The following is an 18,641-nucleotide window of genomic DNA, read 5'->3' as shown; positions in this document are numbered from 1 at the left end:
ACAGAAACAATTATGCTTAAGTGCCTTGCTCAAGGGCACAAAGATTTTTCACTTAGTCGGCTCGGGGATTCGAACCAAAAACCCATCGCTCTTAACCACTAGGCTACCTACCGCTAACTCGGCAGCAGGACCACGTGGACCTAACTCGGCAGCAGGACCACGTGGACCTAACTCGGCAGCAGGACCACGTGGACCTAACTCGGCAGCAGGACCACGTGGACCTAACTCGGCAGCAGGACCACGTGGACCTAACTCGGCAGCAGGACCACGTGGACCTAACTCGGCAGCAGGACCACGTGGACCTAACTCGGCAGCAGGACCACGTGGACCTAACTCGGCAGCAGGACCACGTGGACCTAACTCGGCAGCAGGACCACGTGGACCTAACTCGGCAGCAGGACCACGTGGACCTAACTCGGCAGCAGGACCACGTGGACCTAACTCGGCAGCAGGACCACGTGGACCTAACTCGGCAGCAGGACCACGTGGACCTAACTCGGCAGCAGGACCACGTGGACCTAACTCGGCAGCAGGACCACGTGGACCTAACTCGGCAGGAGGACCACGTCGACCTAACTCAGCAGGAGGACCACGTCGACCTAACTCAGCAGGAGGACCACGTCGACCTAACTCAGCAGGAGGACCACGTCGACCTAACTCAGCAGGAGGACCACGTCGACCTAACTCAGCAGGAGGACCACGTCGACCTAACTCAGCAGGAGGACCACGTCGACCTAACTCAGCAGGAGGACCACGTCGACCTAACTCAGCAGGACCATGTTGACAGTGTTTTCCATTAGCACCGTCAGTTACCTCATCAGCCGGTTAGACTCATTTTCAGCCAGCTACTTTTCCACTTCATATTAACTAGGCTACTTTTAATTTAAAAGTTTAAATTCGCTAGTCTGATTGCCCGGGGGAAGTAGAAAAAAATTGTTCGACAAGACGAATATAGATTTAAGTTAAAAAAACAATTAGGCCAGTCCCATCAGAATTGGATCAGGGTCCTCCAGATGTAATGTTTTACACACTGTCCTCCTAATCTCAGAGTAGAATTATTGTAGACCTGCATTGATAGGCACAAGCAGTTTTTCAAGTCATGCCATTTTTTTTGGGGGGGGGGGGGGGGATCAAAGAGAGCACATTTGTTCATATTCATTGCTAGTTAGTGAGTTATTTGTCCAGTTATAGCTCATTTTTGGTCAGCAATGAAAATCCTGGGAAAGTGATGTTGTGTGCATCACCTGTGTGTGCCTGTGGCCCATAGCCAGAGGAGAGAGACATTACACAGCAGGTAAAATAATGAAAAACACAACAGACTAACTAGATAGCCAATTCCAAACATAGTGTAGTTTGGCTGGTTCTCGCTAGTTAACTATTTAGTGTGTATTAAGGTCAATGTCATGTGCCATGTCCTAAAATAACTTTCCACCGGGACATGTAAATAAGCATAAATGGCCAGGTACAGGTGCACAGTTAATGAAACCAATGCTGCATACTCCAGTCGTACAACCAGTTCTCAAGCGCTCATAATTGGCTAGGATTCTTCTCTATTCCAAACTGGCCACGGTCATTCTGACAAAGCCTAATTAATAAGTAACTCCTATATGGTCAAGATCTCCCCTGAACATGGAATATTTTTTTACCTTACAAATAGATAAATATCTTAGTTCGCTACCTCGCCCACCTTAGTCATTTGATCCATAGTTCATTGAATGGGGGGAATTATTTTATTAAAAGACAAAAACTATTTGCTTGTAATTGCATTGTTGCAGGACGGCCAACCATCCTCCTGGAGAGATACTGGGAGTGCAGGATGGCCAACCATCCTCCTGGAGAGATACTGGGTGTGCAGGACGGCCAACCATCCTCCTGGAGAGATACTGGGAGTGCAGGATGGCCAACCATCCTCCTGGAGAGATACTGGGAGTGCAGGACGGCCAACCATCCTCCTGGAGAGATACTGGGTGTGCAGGACGGCCAACCATCCTCCTGGAGAGATACTGGGTGTGCAGGACGGCCAACCATCCTCCTGGAGAGATACTGGGTGTGCAGGACGGCCAACCATCCTCCTGGAGAGATACTGGGTGTGCAGGACGGCCAACCATCCTCCTGGAGAGATACTGGGTGTGCAGGACGGCCAACCATCCTCCTGGAGAGATACTGGGTGTGCAGGACGGCCAACCATCCTCCTGGAGAGATACTGGGTGTGCAGGACGGCCAACCATCCTCCTGGAGAGATACTGGGTGTGCAGGACGGCCAACCATCCTCCTGGAGAGATACTGGGTGTGCAGGACGGCCAACCATCCTCCTGGAGAGATACTGGGTGTGCAGGACGGCCAACCATCCTCCTGGAGAGATACTGGGTGTGCAGGACGGCCAACCATCCTCCTGGAGAGATACTGGGTGTGCAGGATGGCCAACCATCCTCCTGGAGAGATACTGGGTGTGCAGGACGGCCAACCATCCTCCTGGAGAGATACTGGGTGTGCAGGACGGCCAACCATCCTCCTGGAGAGATACTGGGTGTGCAGGACGGCCCACCATCCTCCTGGAGAGATACTGGGTGTGCAGGACGGCCCACCATCCTCCTGGAGAGATACTGGGTGTGCAGGACGGCCCACCATCCTCCTGGAGAGATACTGGGTGTGCAGGACGGCCCACCATCCTCCTGGAGAGATACTGGGTGTGCAGGACGGCCCACCATCCTCCTGGAGAGATACTGGGTGTGCAGGACGGCCCACCATCCTCCTGGAGAGATACTGGGTGTGCAGGATGGCCCACCATCCTCCTGGAGAGATACTGGGTGTGCAGGATGGCCCACCATCCTCCTGGAGAGATACTGGGTGTGCAGGATGGCCAACCATCCTGCTGGAGAGATACTGGGAGTGCAGGATGGCCAACCATCCTCCTGGAGAGATACTGGGTGTGCAGGACGGCCAACCATCCTCCTGGAGAGATACTGGGTGTGCAGGATGGCCAAGCATCCTCCTGGAGAGATACTGGGTGTGCAAGCTTTTACTCCAGTCCTGCTCTAACACCCCCACATTGTAAAAAAAACAGCTGTTCAATAGGACCTTAATAAGCTGACTCTGGTGTCAGTTTATGGCGTCAGCAGATGTAGGAGGGTTGATGGACCACGTCTTCCGCAGTATTTTACTCTGTGGGTGTTAAGTGCCTTGCTGAAGGCTTGGATCAGAGACCAGCAGACTTCTATTGTCAATAACAGTGATCATAATATAGGTTATTTTGTGATGTGGTTTCTTGCGTCATACAACACAATTTTCAGTCACCTTTTTGGCCCATGGTGTTATTAACAGGGGACAAGTGACTTGAGCTTTCGGACAAGTAAAAAATAAAATTTTTTTTTTTAAAAACTGTCCTACTTGTCCAAAGGAGAAGTGGCAAAAAAATGTTTAATGTCAAGCCCTGATATGTATATTCTAGTGATCTATTGATAGGATAGGTGCCTGTCAGTCACAAAGTGAGCGATGACAGATAAACGCAGTCTGCTGTCCTGCCTCCAGGTACAAATTGTGTGCGCTGTGTTTGGTTGCAGTCTAATTTCTTTACACGGAGGGAGAGAGCATGATGCTGGTGAATTTGCACGTCCCATGTAATGTAATGTGGTAGCAATGAGTTGAAATCCACTTCAACTAATTATTGTTTTCTGGCACAATCATTTATTTTCTTTTTCGTGTGTTTCACGACAACTGAACAGCAGGTGTTGACTAGTTTATAAAAAGGTGTCTAAACTGGCTGAATAAAGTCAATCTCCTATATCCCTTTCCCATTCATAAATCATGCAATGTGGTCAATGGTTTCGCATCGGGACAAGTAAACCAAAGGATTTCAGGGCTCTGCCAGACAGTGATGCTTAGAGTGAGTGACTCGTCTATTCAGTCAGTGCATGACCACACGCACGGTACCCCCCCCCCCCCTTCCCCCCAGAGCCAACACCACAGACCACAGCCAGACCAGAGCCAGCACCACAGACCACAGCCAGACCAGAGCCAACACCACATTCAGACCACAGCCAGACCAGAGCCAGCACCACATTCAGACCACAGCCAGACCAGAGCCAGCACCACATTCAGACCACAGCCAGACCAGAGCCAGCACCACATTCAGACCACAGCCAGACCAGAGCCAGCACCACATTCAGACCACAGCCAGACCAGAGCCAACACCACAATCAGACCACAGCCAGACCAGAGCCAACACCACATTCAGACCACAGCCAGACCAGAGCCAACACCACATTCAGACCACAGCCAGACCAGAGCCAACACCACAGCCAGACCACAGCCAGACCACAGCCAGACCACAGCCAACACCACAGCCAACACCACAGCCCAGAGCCAACACCACATTCAGACCAGAGCCAACACCACATTCAGACCACAGCCAGACCACAGCCAGACCACAGCCAGACCAGAGCCAGACCAGAGCCAGACCAGAGCCAACACCACAGACCACAGCCAGACCAGAGCCAACACCACAGACCACAGCCAGACCACATCTTTCCACTGCAGTGCTTTTATTAGCTGTCTAACTCAATATGATTGATTAGACCTGATGATGCCATCCCAACATCCCAAACACAGATGGCTGGCTGGGGAGACGGGCGTGCTGCTCTACGTGCGTTATAACACTGGGATTCACTCAGGATTTAGAAACATGAAGAAAAATATCCTCATAAGTTAGTCCCACATGTACGTAGAGTATATTACGTTCAACAATAAACTGAAAGATTAACCAAATCAAAGATGGTATATTTTCAATATTCAAAAAAAAATGTATGTAAGAAAAGTGTTATTGAAATCACAATACTACTCATTATTACAGAGCAAAACGGTAAAGCTTCTTATGACGTCTGCTTTGTAACACCTACAGATTAAACATTATGGAGTCTTAAAGGAAGCCTGGGTAAGCCCAAAATGTAATATGCAACCTTTCATCAATTATTTCTCAATTATGCTTCAACATACAAAATGTAGAAAATATATATATATCAACAATCCCTGCTCCAAGTCTATGGATTCATTTTGTGAATATCCCAAAGAATCATGGTCCTGTTTTGTTCTAGTTAGCCGTCTTCTGGTAGATATATAGACAGCCTGGCTAATGTTAACGTCTGTCTGATATTCTAGTTATAACATCCTGTCTCCTCTCTCAGATAGAGAACTCTGTGTACTGTCAGACCTGCCAAGAAAAGGCCACACCCACAAAGTGACAACAGGAGAATCAGATCAAAGCCTATGAGAACTCCTGGTCTGTCCTACTTTTGGCAGGGTGTGACAAACAGTGTTTTTCCCAGGAGACTTAGTGACAGTGTGCGTCAAGGTCCACAGGGTCTCTCTCTCTCTCTCTCTCTCTCTCTGAAGGCTGCAGGGGAAAGCCTCTGAGTGGGTGACGAGGAAAGGAAACTAGGCTGTCTGTGTGACACTTCCAAGAGAACACCCTCAGGGATGGTGTTGGTTGAGAATCAGACCTCATTGTCTTCTGTCCGCAACGTTTCCGCCTGCACTGAGGGTTTGAGGGACCCTAGGAGGAGTAGGAGCAGAGGGACCCTAGGAGTAGAGGGACCCTAGGAGGAGTAGGAGTAGAGGGACCCTAGGAGTAGAGGGACCCTAGGAGGAGTAGGAGTAGAGGGACCCTAGGAGTAGAGGGACCCTAGGAGGAGTAGGAGCAGAGGGACCCTAGGAGGGGTAGGAGCAGAGGGACCCTAGGAGGAGTAGGAGTAGAGGGACCCTAGGAGTAGAGGGACCCTAGGAGTAGAGGGACCCTAGGAGGGGTAGGAGCAGAGGGACCCTAGGAGGAGTAGGAGTAGAGGGACCCTAGGAGTAGAGGGACCCTAGGAGTAGAGGGACCCTAGGAGGAGTAGGAGCAGAGGGACCCTAGGAGGGGTAGGAGCAGAGGGACCCTAGGAGTAGAGGGACCCTAGGAGGAGTAGGAGCAGAGGGACCCTAGGAGGAGTAGGAGTGGAGGGGTAGGAGTGGAGGGACCCTAGGAGTAGAGGGACCCTAGGAGGAGTAGGAGTAGAGGGACCCTAGGAGTAGAGGGACCCTAGGAGGAGTAGGAGCAGAGGGACCCTAGGAGTGGTAGGAGCAGAGGGACCCTAGGAGGAGTAGGAGTAGAGGGACCCTAGGAGTAGAGGGACCCTAGGAGTAGAGGGACCCTAGGAGTAGAGGGACCCTAGGAGGGGTAGGAGTGGAGGGACCCTAGGAGGAGTAGGAGTGGAGGGACCCTAGGAGGAGTAGGAGTGGAGGGACCCTAGGAGGAGTAGGAGTGGAGGGACCCTAGGAGTAGAGGGACCCTAGGAGTAGAGGGACCCTAGGAGTAGAGGGACCCTAGGAGGAGTAGGAGTGGAGGGACCCTAGGAGGGGTAGGAGTAGAGTGACCCTAGGAGTAGAGGGACCCTAGGAGGGGTAGGAGTGGAAGGGTAGGAGTGGAGGGACCCTAGGAGGGGCAGGAGTAGAGGGACCCTAGGAGGGGCAGGAGCAGAGGGACCCTAGGAGGGGCAGGAGTGACGCCATCTGACTGTAATACCCATACCAGTGTGATTTTGGCCGTTTTGCGTGGCACAACACGTGAGCACTCCCTGAACTGTTGCACCTCTGTCAGCGTGTGATGAACCACAGTGCTTTTCATGGCACTACGCAGGGGCGCTCCGGTTCTCTCTCTCTCAAGTCACTTTCATCATCCAAACAGTGGGACATTCATTTGACATTGGAACATTCCTCCCACCTTTTGTACTGGGTCAGAATGAATGGATGAATGAACAGATGGATGGATGAACAGATGGATGGATGAACAGATGGATGGATGAACAGATGGATGGATGAACAGATGGATGGATGAACAGATGGATGGATGAACAGATGGATGGATGGATGAACAGATGGACGGATGAACAGATGGATGATGGATGAATGAACAGATGGATGAACAGATGGATGGATGGATGAATGAACAGATGGAGGGATGAACAGATGGATGGATGGATGAATGAACAGATGGATGAACGGATGGATGGATGAATGAACAGATGGATAGATGAACAGATGGATGGATGAACAGATGGATGACGGATGAACAGATGGATGGATGGATGAATGAACAGATGGATGAACAGATGGATGGATGAATGAACAGATGGATGAACAGATGGATGGACAGATGGACGAACAGATGGATGGACAGATGGACGGATGGATGAACAGATGGATGAACAGATGGATGAACAGATGGATGAACAGATGGATGAACAGATGGATGAACAGATGGATGGATGAACAGATGGATGGTTGGATGGATGGATGAACAGATGGATGAATGATTGACGTGTGTTTAACTAAGAGCATGTCAGGTAACATTACACTACCAGTGCTTGGTTCTGACGTGTGTGTGTGTGTGTGTGTGTGTGTGTGTGTGTGTGTGTGTGTGTGTGTGTGTGTGTTCCTCCTCTTACCTTTGTACTCCGGTGTAAACTCCTTCATCTCAGGAGGCAGCGACTCGTAGAAGCGTTGCTCCCGGCTGATGAGGGGTTTACACACGGTGTGGTCGTCGTAACGCATCATACTGGTGTGCCCGCCCACCTGGTGTACGAAGGGCTCTAGTGGTACCCCTCCACACCGCCGTCCCCCCTGGCCCAGCCCCCCTAGGCCTAACCCTGCCTGGCTCGCTCCGTGCTTCCCCGTTGCTGCTTCCATGGTGTGGGGAAGGCACATGGCGTTGGAGGGCCTGGTGGGGGTGGCGGGGGCATGGGCGAGCAGGCCGGGCGAGCGTGGGGTGCAGGGAGGCAGCTGGGAACGCACGCTGCCGCCGGGAGGGGGAGGAGCCAGCCCGCCAGCCGCAACCCAAAGGGACCAATCAGATCCCGGCTCCTCGATGAAGAGCACCGGGCGATGACGTCACACCTTCGACAACCACCTGAGAGATGGGAGGCAGGGTGGGGAAAGAAAGAGAGAGAGAACAACGTCAGTCAGAATTGTTCATTATTCAGGCCTTATTAGGGGTGTGACGTTTAAACACATTTGGGATCGTTAACATTTATCACTCACGAGAGAGAGCGAGGGGGAGAGCGAGGGGGAGAGCGAGAGCGGGAGAGAGAGAGAGCGGGAGAGAGAGAGAGCGGGAGAGAGAGAGAGAGAGCGGGAGAGAGAGAGAGAGCGGGAGAGAGAGAGAGAGCGGGGAGAGAGAGAGAGAGCGGGAGAGAGAGAGAGAGCGGGAGGGTTAATTGAGTGAGTGAAGTAGCCGTACGCAGAACAGCATTTCAAGTATTTCCCATCCCAGGGCTCAGACAGCATGCATCCTAACTGATTCACTATATAGTGCACTACTTTGACAAGAGCCCATAAGACACTATATAGGGAATAGGGGGCCATTTGGGAACACAGCCATACATCTCCCCCCAACAACAACAACAAGCACCGCACACACGTCAAGGCCACATGTCCTGGAAAATATATTTCCTCATAAAGTCCAACTACCTTGTAAAATATAATTATAATAATGCTGGGGTGCTGTTACACACTTGTACACGTGTTTTAATGGAAATGTCTTTCTTGCGTATCCCAACTCTCCCTGAGAAAAAGCGTAGGGAGTGGGGTCACGGCCAGGGTCACCAATGTCCCGTGCCCCCAATTAGGGTTAAGTTCCTTGCTCAAGGGCACAGCGACAGATTTTTTTTTTCAGCTTGTCGGCACCGGGATTCAAACCCACGACCTTTCGGTTACTGGCCCCATATTATTATGTATGTCTCAGTGTAGGTCTAGGCTTAGCTAGCCTCTTTAAGTAGGGGGTTAGTCGCGTTCAAGATGTACTTTTCCTCAGATCTTTAGTAGCAGGAGTGTTGTAGAATTCAGGGTCAGATCACATCGACGTGATAAACAACGACGTTAGGAAATGGGAGTCTGCAGTGTCTGTGTAGGCCAAGCTAAGAGAGAGAGACACACACACCGAAGTCTTCCAGCGGAAAATGAATGTATGGATCTGTAGGTTAATCTGCAGAAAGCCAATCAGACTCCTTATCCACGTAACAGAACAAACAGATAGCTCACCTGACTCACCGGCCTACTGGATTATTAATCTGACAGACAGGTGATGCCTTTTCCATTCCACAGTAGAAGCGTTCCAAATATAGGCTAATCAATTGTTAAAACGACATAGGGTCTGATTTCCAGAGAACATCTTGACTGGCTGCATCACCGCCTGGTATGACAACTGCCCGGCATCTGACCACAAGGCGCTACAGAGGGTAGTGCATACGGCCCAATACATCACTGGGGCAGAGCTTCCCGCCACCCAGCACCTCTAATACCAGGCGGTGTCAGAGGAAGTCCCAAAACATTTCAAAGACACTAGCCACCCAAGTCATATAGTGTTTTCTCTGCTACTGCACAGCAAGCAGTACCAGTGCACCAAGTCTGGAACCAACAGGAACATGATCAAGCCTTAAGACTGCCAAACAGTTAGCCAAACAGTTAGCCAAACAGTTAGCCAAACAGTTAGCCAAACAGTTAGCCAAACAGTTAGCCAAACAGTTAGCCAAACAGTTAGCCAAACAGTTAGCCAAACAGTTAGCCAAACAGTTAGCCAAACAGTTAGCCAAACAGTTAGCCAAACAGTTAGCCAATAGCTACCCGGAATACTGGCATTGACCCTTGCTGCGAAAACTTTTTTTTGAATCATCACATAATGCTGCTCTTATTGTTTATTATGATGCGTTTTATCTTTTTATTATTTATCTTTTCTGTCTCTCTGCATTGTTGGGAAGAACCTGTAAGTAAGAATATCACTGTTAGTCTACACCTTGTTGTTTACGAAGCATGTTACTAATACAATTTGATACAGGAGTAGGCGAGGAGGCGTAATCTGGGAAAACTGGCCCATAGCAGTGAGGTAATGACAACTGGCCCATAGCAGTGAGGTAGTGACAACTGGCCCATAGCAGTGAGGTAATGACGACTGGCCCATAGCAGTGAGGTAATGACGACTGGCCCATAGCAGTGAGATGATGACTACTGGCCCATAGCAGTGAGGTAATGACTACTGGCCCATAGCAGTGAGGTAATGACTACTGGCCCATAGCAGTGAGGTAATGACAACTGGCCCATAGCAGTGAGGTAATGACTACTGGCCCATAGCAGTGAGGTAATGACTACTGGCCCATAGCAGTGAGGTAATGACTACTGGCCCATAGCAGTGAGGTAATGACTACTGGCCCATAGCAGTGAGGTAATGACTACTGGCCCATAGCAGTGAGGTAATGACTACTGGCCCATAGCAGTGAGGTAATGACTACTGGCCCATAGCAGTGAGGTAATGACTACTGGCCCATAGCAGTGAGGTAATGACGACTGGCCCATAGCAGTGAGGTAATGACGACTGGCCCATAGCAGTGAGGTAATGACGACTGGCCCATAGCAGTGAGATGATAACGACTGGCCCATAGCAGTGAGATGATAACGACTGGCCCATAGCAGTGAGGTAATGACTACTGGCCCATAGCAGTGAGGTAATGACTACTGGCCCATAGCAGTGAGGTAATGACTACTGGCCCATAGCAGTGAGGTAATGTCTACTGGCCCATAGCAGTGAGGTAATGTCTACTGGCCCATAGCAGTGAGGTAATGTCTACTGGCCCATAGCAGTGAGGTAATGACTACTGGCCCATAGCAGTGAGGTAATGACTACTGGCCCATAGCAGTGAGGTAATGACTACTGGCCCATAGCAGTGAGGTAATGACGACTGGCCCATAGCAGTGAGGTAATGACTACTGGCCCATAGCAGTGAGGTAATGACTACTGGCCCATAGCAGTGAGGTAATGACTACTGGCCCATAGCAGTGAGGTAATGACTACTGGCCCATAGCAGTGAGGTAATGACTACTGGCCCATAGCAGTGAGGTAATGACTACTGGCCCATAGCAGTGACAGAATGACAAAGTGCTGCGTCTAACAGAACAAGACCAGAGGATGTAGCCATGTTTTACTACAGGCTGACAGACCATACAAAAGACAACAGATTGCAAATAGTTAAGACATTATGATGCACTTTTTTTGTTGCCACTATCAGTTCTAAGAGTTGTGAGCTAATATATTTGAAAAGTAGGCATAACCCTCTAATGTTAATGTAACTACATTAGGTGGGTGGGTACAGTGTGGGTGGGTGGGGTACAGTGTGGGTGGGTGGGGTACAGTGTGGGTGGGGTACAGTGTGGGTGGGTGGGTACAGTGTGGGTGGGTGGGTACAGTGTGGGTGGGTGGGTACAGTGTGGGTGGGTGGGTACAGTGTGGGTGGGTACAGTGTGGGTGGGTGGGGTACAGTGTGGGTGGGTGGGGTACAGTGTGGGTGGGTGGGGTACAGTGTGGGTGGGTACAGTGTGGGTGGGTACAGTGTGGGTGGGTGGGGTACAGTGTGGGTGGGTGGGGTACAGTGTGGGTGGGTGGGGTACAGTGTGGGTGGGTGGGGTACAGTGTGGGTGGGTGGGTACAGTGTGGGTGGGTGGGGTACAGTGTGGGTGGGTGGGGTACAGTGTGGGTGGTGGGTACAGTGTGGGTGGGCGGGTACAGTGTGGGTGGGCGGGTACAGTGTGGGTGGGTGGGGTACAGTGTGGGTGGGTGGGGTACAGTGTGGGTGGGGTACAGTGTGGGTGGGCGGGTACAGTGTGGGTGGGCGGGTACAGTGTGGGTGGGCGGGCGAGTACAGTGTGTTTGGGTGGGCTGGTGGGCTGGTGGGCGGGTACAGTGTGGGTGGGCGGGTACAGTGTGGGTGGTGGGTACAGTGTGGGTGGTGGGTACAGTGTGTTTGGGTGGGCTGGTGGGTGGGTGGGTGGGTACAGTGTGGGTGGGTGGGGTACAGTGTGGGTGGGCGGGTACAGTGTGGGTGGTGGGTACAGTGTGTTTGGGTGGGCTGGTGGGTGGGTACAGTGTGGGTGGGTGGGGTACAGTGTGGGTGGGGTACAGTGTGGGTGGGCGGGTACAGTGTGGGTGGGCGGGTACAGTGTGGGTGGGCGGGCGGGTACAGTGTGTTTGGGTGGGCTGGTGGGCGGGTACAGTGTGGGTGGGCGGGTACAGTGTGGGTGGGCGGGCGGGTACAGTGTGTTTGGGTGGGCTGGTGGGCTGGTGGGCGGGTACAGTGTGGGTGGGCGGGTACAGTGTGGGTGGTGGGTACAGTGTGGGTGGTGGGTACAGTGTGTTTGGGTGGGCTGGTGGGTGGGTGGGTGGGTACAGTGTGGGTGGGTGGGGTACAGTGTGGGTGGGCGGGTACAGTGTGGGTGGTGGGTACAGTGTGTTTGGGTGGGCTGGTGGGTGGGTACAGTGTGGGTGGGTGGGGTACAGTGTGGGCGGGGTACAGTGTGGGTGGGCGGGTACAGTGTGGGTGGGCGGGCGGGTACAGTGTGTTTGGGTGGGCTGGTGGGCGGGTACAGTGTGGGTGGGCGGGTACAGTGTGGGTGGTGGGTACAGTGTGGGTGGTGGGTACAGTGTGTTTGGGTGGGCTGGTGGGTGGGTACAGTGTGGGTGGGTGAGTACAGTGTGGGTGGGCGGGTACAGTGTGTTTGGGTGGGCTGGTGGGTGGGTGGGTACAGTGTGGGTGGGCGGGTACAGTGTGGGTGGTGGGCGGGTACAGTGTGTTTGGGTGGGCTGGTGGGTAGGTGGGTACAGTGTGGGTGGGTGGGTACAGTGTGGGTGGGTGGGTACAGTGTGGACAGTGTGTTTGGGTGGGCTGGTGGGTGGGTGGGTACAGTGTGGGTGGGTGGGTACAGTGTGTGTGGTGGGTACAGTGTGGGTGGGTGGCTCCAGTGTGTGTGGTGGGTACAGTGTGGGTGGGTACAGTGTGTACAGTGTGTTTGGGTGGGCTGGTGGGTGGGTGGGTACAGTGTGGGTGGGTGGGTAGCTGGCCGCTAGACTAACTTAACCAACCTAAAAACAGGGTTAATTTAGTGACTGTCAGTGACTGACATAAAGAGGAAAAATTACTGACACACAACCACAATTACAAATTGCACCTTGTGTATTCAACTATTCTACCTGGCAACAGACGTTGAAATCAAGTGGCCTACCTGAAGAAGAAGATGCTTATTTCTCCGAATGAGAACGAGTTGCCAATTCCTTATACAAATGCATAGTTTTATGCTCCTTGCACCTCTATAAAAACACAGACTAGACAGCTAGCACATCAATCTGTGGCTAAAATGATGCTAGCAGAACGCGGTATCGCAAGGTCGCGGGTGCGACAAACTGAACGTACATTTTCCACAATCATGTTCAGTGATACTCCCGTCTTAGTACGGTCTGCTCTGTTATACCTTTCGAGAGTTAAGATATAAAGGGTAGAAAAAGGTTTAAATGGATACTTCGTGATTTTGGCAGAGAAGGCCCTTTACTTCCCCAGAGTCAGATTAATTTGTGGATACTATTTTTGTCTCTGCATGCAGTTTCTATATATATATTTATATATTTTTCTGCTTATCTAAGCATACCTCTTGAGCTGTCTGTATCCTCCTGACTAGTGGTTCTAAAAAATAAAAAGCGTTTCAGCAGTATTCAGTACATTTAGTTATTGCTTTGCTTTTCTAAAGTCTACCAACCTACAGTCTATCTATCTATGGCTCTGGCTGGTCAACAACAAGTGACATCATTTTGTCCGATTTGACCTCGGCCCTTTCGGCTTAATTTGCATCACCTTGAAGGCATGTGAGCCTTGGCGAGTGGCGGCGGCGGCGACAGCAATGCGGGAAAGTCTAAACTAAATTTACAACATTTAAAAGGACTAATGTCAGAGTGCGAAGGATTTAACACGGACCACAAATAGACACTGACAGCTTCTGTCAGTTTACATTATACTACTACAGAGATATACATTCTACTTATAGAACTGTATCCTGCCTACATATATATTTTATTTAACCTTTATTTAACTAGGTGAGTCAGTTAAGAACAAATTCTTATTCTCCATGCATGCAGACAATGCAGAAAAACGATTCCAAAAAACTTGATCTTGACAGCGTCTGTCAGTTTACATAGATCCACCCAGTTTAGTACTTATAGAACTGTACAAGGCTACATGGTCCAGGGTCCATAAGTAAAGCACTATGCATTTCTCCATGTAGACACCTGACAGTCAATTCACACCGTACTTATAAACAACCATCGCCATAGCTACACGTATACGGAAAAGATCAGAGATTATGACAGCTAGGGCCACCCTGGTAGATCAGAGATTATGACAGCTAGGGCCACCCTGGTAGATCAGAGATTATGACAGCTAGGGCCACCCTGGTAGATCAGAGATTATGACAGCTAGGGCCACCCTGGTAGATCAGAGATTATGACAGCTAGGGCCACCCTGGTAGATCAGAGATTATGACAGCCAGGGCCACCCTGGCAGATCAGAGATTATGACAGCCAGGGCCACCCTGGCAGATCAGAGATTATGACAGCCAGGGCCACCCTGGCAGATCAGAGATTATGACAGCCAGGGCCACCCTGGCAGATCAGAGATTATGACAGCCAGGGCCACCCTGGCAGATCAGAGATTATGACAGCCAGGGCCACCCTGGCAGATCAGAGATTATGACAGCCAGGGCCACCCTGGCAGATCAGAGATTATGACAGCCAGGGCCACCCTGGCAGATCAGAGATTATGACAGCTAGGGCCACCCTGGTAGATCAGAGATTATGACATGTAATCTAGAGATACTAAAGGAAAGTGACCACGTGACAGTCTTGTTGTAGACCACAGGGTACATCCCAAATGGCACCCTATTCCCTTTTTTTGTGCACTACTTTTGAACAGGGTAGTCTGGTTAAAAGTAGTGAACTATATAGGGAACAGAATGCCATTTGTGACAGAGCCACAAACAGCTGAGGAAGGAGATAACAAGCACTGGCTGTCTGCTTCAGAAGGGTTAACAGAGACTACACATCACAGTGATTCCATTACACCCTGGGTTGGAAAGTAGGTCCCAAATGCTCACCAGGCATGAAAGCATTAGACATATTTTAAAATGACTGTTGTTATTGGACAAGTTCAGGCAGTAGGGACCCTACAGACATAGTTCAGTTGAAGTCGGAAGTTTACATACACTTAGGTTGGAGTCATTAAAGCTCGTTTTTCAACCACTCCACAAATTTCTTGTTAACAAACTCTAGTTTTGGCAAGTCGGTTAGGACGTCTACTTTGTGCATGACACAAGTCATTTTTCCAGCAATTGTTTACGGACAGATTATATCACTTATAATTCACTGTATCACAATTCCAATGGGTCAGAAGTTTACATACACTAAGGTGACTGTGCCTTTAAACAGCTTGGAAAAGTCCAGAAAATTATATCATAGCTTTAGAAGCTTCTGATAGGCTAATTGACATCAGTTGAGTCAATTGGAGGTGTACCTGTGGATGTATTTCAAGGCCTACCTTCAAACTCAGTGCCTCTTTGCTTGACATCATGGGAAAATCAACAGAAATCATCCAAAACTATAGACCTCCACAAGTCTGTTCGTCCATGGGAGCAATTTCCAAATACCTGAAGGAACCACATTCATCTGTAGGACCTTGTGAAGATGTTGGAGGAAACAGGTACAAAAGTATCTATATCCACAGTAAAATGAATACTATATCGACATAACCTGAAAGGCTGCTCAGCAAGGAAGAAGCCACTGCTCCAAAACCGCCATAAAAAAGCCAGACTACGGTTTGCAACTGCACATGGGAGCAAAGATCGTACTTTTTGGAGAAATGTCCTCTGGTCTGATGAAACAAAAATACAACTGTTTAGCCATAATGACCATCGTTATGTTTGGAGGAAAAAGGGGGAGGCTTGCAAGCTGAAGAACACCATCCTAACCGTGAAGCAAGGGGGTGGCAGCATCATGTTGTGGGGGTGCTCTTCTGCAGGAGGGACTGGTGCACTACACAAAATAGATGGCATCATGAGGTAGGGAAATTATGTAGATAGATTGAAGCAAAATCTCAAGACATCAGTCAGGAAGTTAAAGCTTGGTCGCAAATGGGTCTTCCAAAGTTGTGGCAAGATGGCTTAAGGACAACAACGTCAAGGTATTGGAGTGGCCATCACAAAGCCCTAACCTCAATCCTACAGAAAATTTGTGGGCAGAACTCAAACAGCGTATGGAGGCCTACAAACCTGACTCAGTTAAATCAGTTCATGTAGTAGGGGCCTGCAGATAAACGGTAGTTCAAGTGGTAGGGCCTCCAACTAGATCAGGTATTCCCAAATCTCGGGGACGCGCAACGCCGTCGGGAGTATGCCAAATCAAATGTGATTCACTTTTTTTTTTTTACGTATTCACATTTCCAAACAGAACATTTATATTTTCCAACGAGGTTATACATTTGTGAGTTTTTTTTCTCCCCTCACCTGAGTAACCTTGTTTCACTGCCAAATATAAAATTAAACCATCTAGTGTTTAGCGAAATAACACAATGTCAAATACAGGTAGATTAGTCAAATAATTAACAACCAATCACATCAACAGTTACTCTCTTGCGGGAAACCTTCACTCTTGCGCAGACATTTAGAAACGAAACATGACAATTTGAAAAATAAGCTAAAGGAGTTTTTTGAGAGAATAAAGACGACTTTCGAGTAGTAAGACATGTATAAAAGCAACAGATACCATTAATAAGAAGGGGCTAGAAGAGTCTTATACGATGAGCTACCGAGTGGCTAGGACAGGCAAGCTCCATACTATTGTGGAGGACTTAATTCTTCCTGCTGCCGCGGATATGGCTGGGACAATGCTGGGAGGGAAAGGCCAAAAAAACATTACAGACAATGCCTTCATCAAACAACACTGTTTCACGACACATCATTGACCTGGCAAGAGATGTTTTGAAACAATTACTGCTTCGCATACAAGCCAGTGAATTCTGTGTGTTACAGCTGGATGAGTCAATAGACGTGGCGGGCCTGGCACAGCTCCTGGTATATGTCCGTTACGTTTATGGGGGGTCAATTAAGGAAAACATCCTCTTCTGCAAACCAGGACAACATGAGAGGATATTTGTCGAAGTACTGGACAGCTTTGTGACATCAAATGGACTTTGGTGGTAAAGATGTGTTGGTATCTGTACTGATGGCGCAAGTCATGACAGAGAGACATAGTGGAGTGGTAACGCGCAAGCAAGCAGTTGCTCCCGACGCCACTTGGGTACACTGCAGCATCCACCGAGAGGCTCTTGCTGCTAAGGGAATGCCTGACAGCTTGAAAGACGTTTTGGACACTACAGTGAAAATGGTTAAGTTGGTTAAAGCAAAAGGCCCCTGAACTCGTGTATTTTCTGCACTATGTAATGATATGGGCAGCGACCATATAACGCTTTTACAACATACAGAAGTGCGCTGGTTATCAAGGAGCAAAGTATTAACACATTTTTTTGTAAAGAGACAAGTAACGTTTTCTTTACTAACCATAATTTTCACTTGTCTGACGACGAGTTTCTCACACGACTGGCCTATGTGGGTGATGTTTTTTCTTGCCTGAATAATCTGAATCTAGGATTACAGGGACTCTCCGCAACTATATTCAATGTGCGGGACAAAATTGAGGCTTTGATTAAGAAGTTGGAGCTCTTTTCTGTCTACATTAACAAGGAAAACACACAGGTCTTTCCACCATTGTATGATTTTTTGTATGCAAATTAACTCAAGCTTACGGACAATGTCAAATGTGATTTAGCGAAGCACATGAGTGAGCATAGTGCGCAATTACGCAGGTACTTTCCTGAAACGGATGACACAAACTGGATTCGTTATCCCTTTCATGCCCTGTCCACTTACCGATATTGAAACAAGAGAGCATCATTGAAATTGCAACAAGAGGTTCTGTGAAAATGTAAATCAGAAGCCACTGCCAGATTTCTGGATTGGGCTGTGCTCAGAGTATCCTGCCTTGGCAAATCGCGCTGTTAAGACACAGATGCACTTTGCAACCACATACCTATGTGAGAGTGGATTATCGGCCCTCACTAGCATGAAAACTAAATACAGGCACAGACTGTGTGGAAAATGATTTAAGACTGAGACTCTCTCCAATACAACGTTGCAGAGTTATGTGCATCCTTTCAAGCACACCCTTCTCATTAACCTGTGGTGAGTTATTCACAATTTTTCGATTAACAAGTAAGGTTTTATATGTAAGATGGTTAAATAAAAGAGCAAAATTGACTATTATTACATTATTATTTGTGCCCTGGTCCTATAAGAGTTCTTTGTCATTTCCCACATGCCGGGTTGTGACAAAAACTCACCCATTCTTATGTTTAATAAATGTATTGTATAGTGTGTGTTTGTGGCAGGCTTTCAATGATGGCAAAAAAACACATTTGAGAGTGTGCTGACCCTGGTGCTAGAGGGGGTACGCAGCTGGAGTTTGAATGTTTGAAGGGGTACGGGACTATAAAAACTTTGGGAACCACTGGTCTACAGCTTATCATGAGGTATTCTAACTCAGGTGTGCAAAAATGTCAGACTTCCTTAATGACAGACCGCTCACCCCTTCTCCCTTTGTCTTACCCGAGTCTGCCGTCCGGTCTTAACGACGCATAGAAAACCCAGCGAGCTTTACTGTATATATTATCAATGTCCTCATTCAGCCACGACTCTGA

General features: G+C 49.1%; 2 protein-coding genes across 4 annotated transcripts in view; both read right to left on the bottom strand.

Moving 5' to 3' along the window:
* The window catches only part of ip6k1 (inositol hexakisphosphate kinase 1), a 69,719-nt gene that overhangs the window by 18,029 nt on the left and 33,049 nt on the right, over positions 1 to 18,641 (bottom strand). For all 3 annotated transcript variants that reach the window (XM_029692852.1, XM_029692853.1, XM_029692854.1), the window contains exon 2: positions 7,476 to 7,936. In XM_029692852.1, the coding sequence (XP_029548712.1) occupies positions 7,476 to 7,734 (259 nt within the window). In that variant the 5' untranslated portion in view covers positions 7,735 to 7,936. The remainder of the gene's footprint in view (positions 1 to 7,475; positions 7,937 to 18,641) is intronic.
* Positions 7,918 to 14,168, bottom strand: LOC115151161 (extensin-like). Its single transcript, XM_029695172.1, has 3 exons — positions 14,144 to 14,168; positions 11,523 to 12,507; positions 7,918 to 7,936 (listed from the first exon to the last, which is right to left on the bottom strand). Exons 1-3 carry the CDS (start codon positions 14,166 to 14,168, stop codon positions 7,918 to 7,920), a joined length of 1,029 nt encoding a protein of 342 aa, XP_029551032.1.

This window comes from Salmo trutta, chromosome 16, assembly GCF_901001165.1.
Source record: "Salmo trutta chromosome 16, fSalTru1.1, whole genome shotgun sequence".
Lineage (NCBI taxonomy): Eukaryota > Metazoa > Chordata > Actinopteri > Salmoniformes > Salmonidae > Salmo > Salmo trutta.
This window is presented reverse-complemented; position numbering and strand designations above follow the sequence as displayed.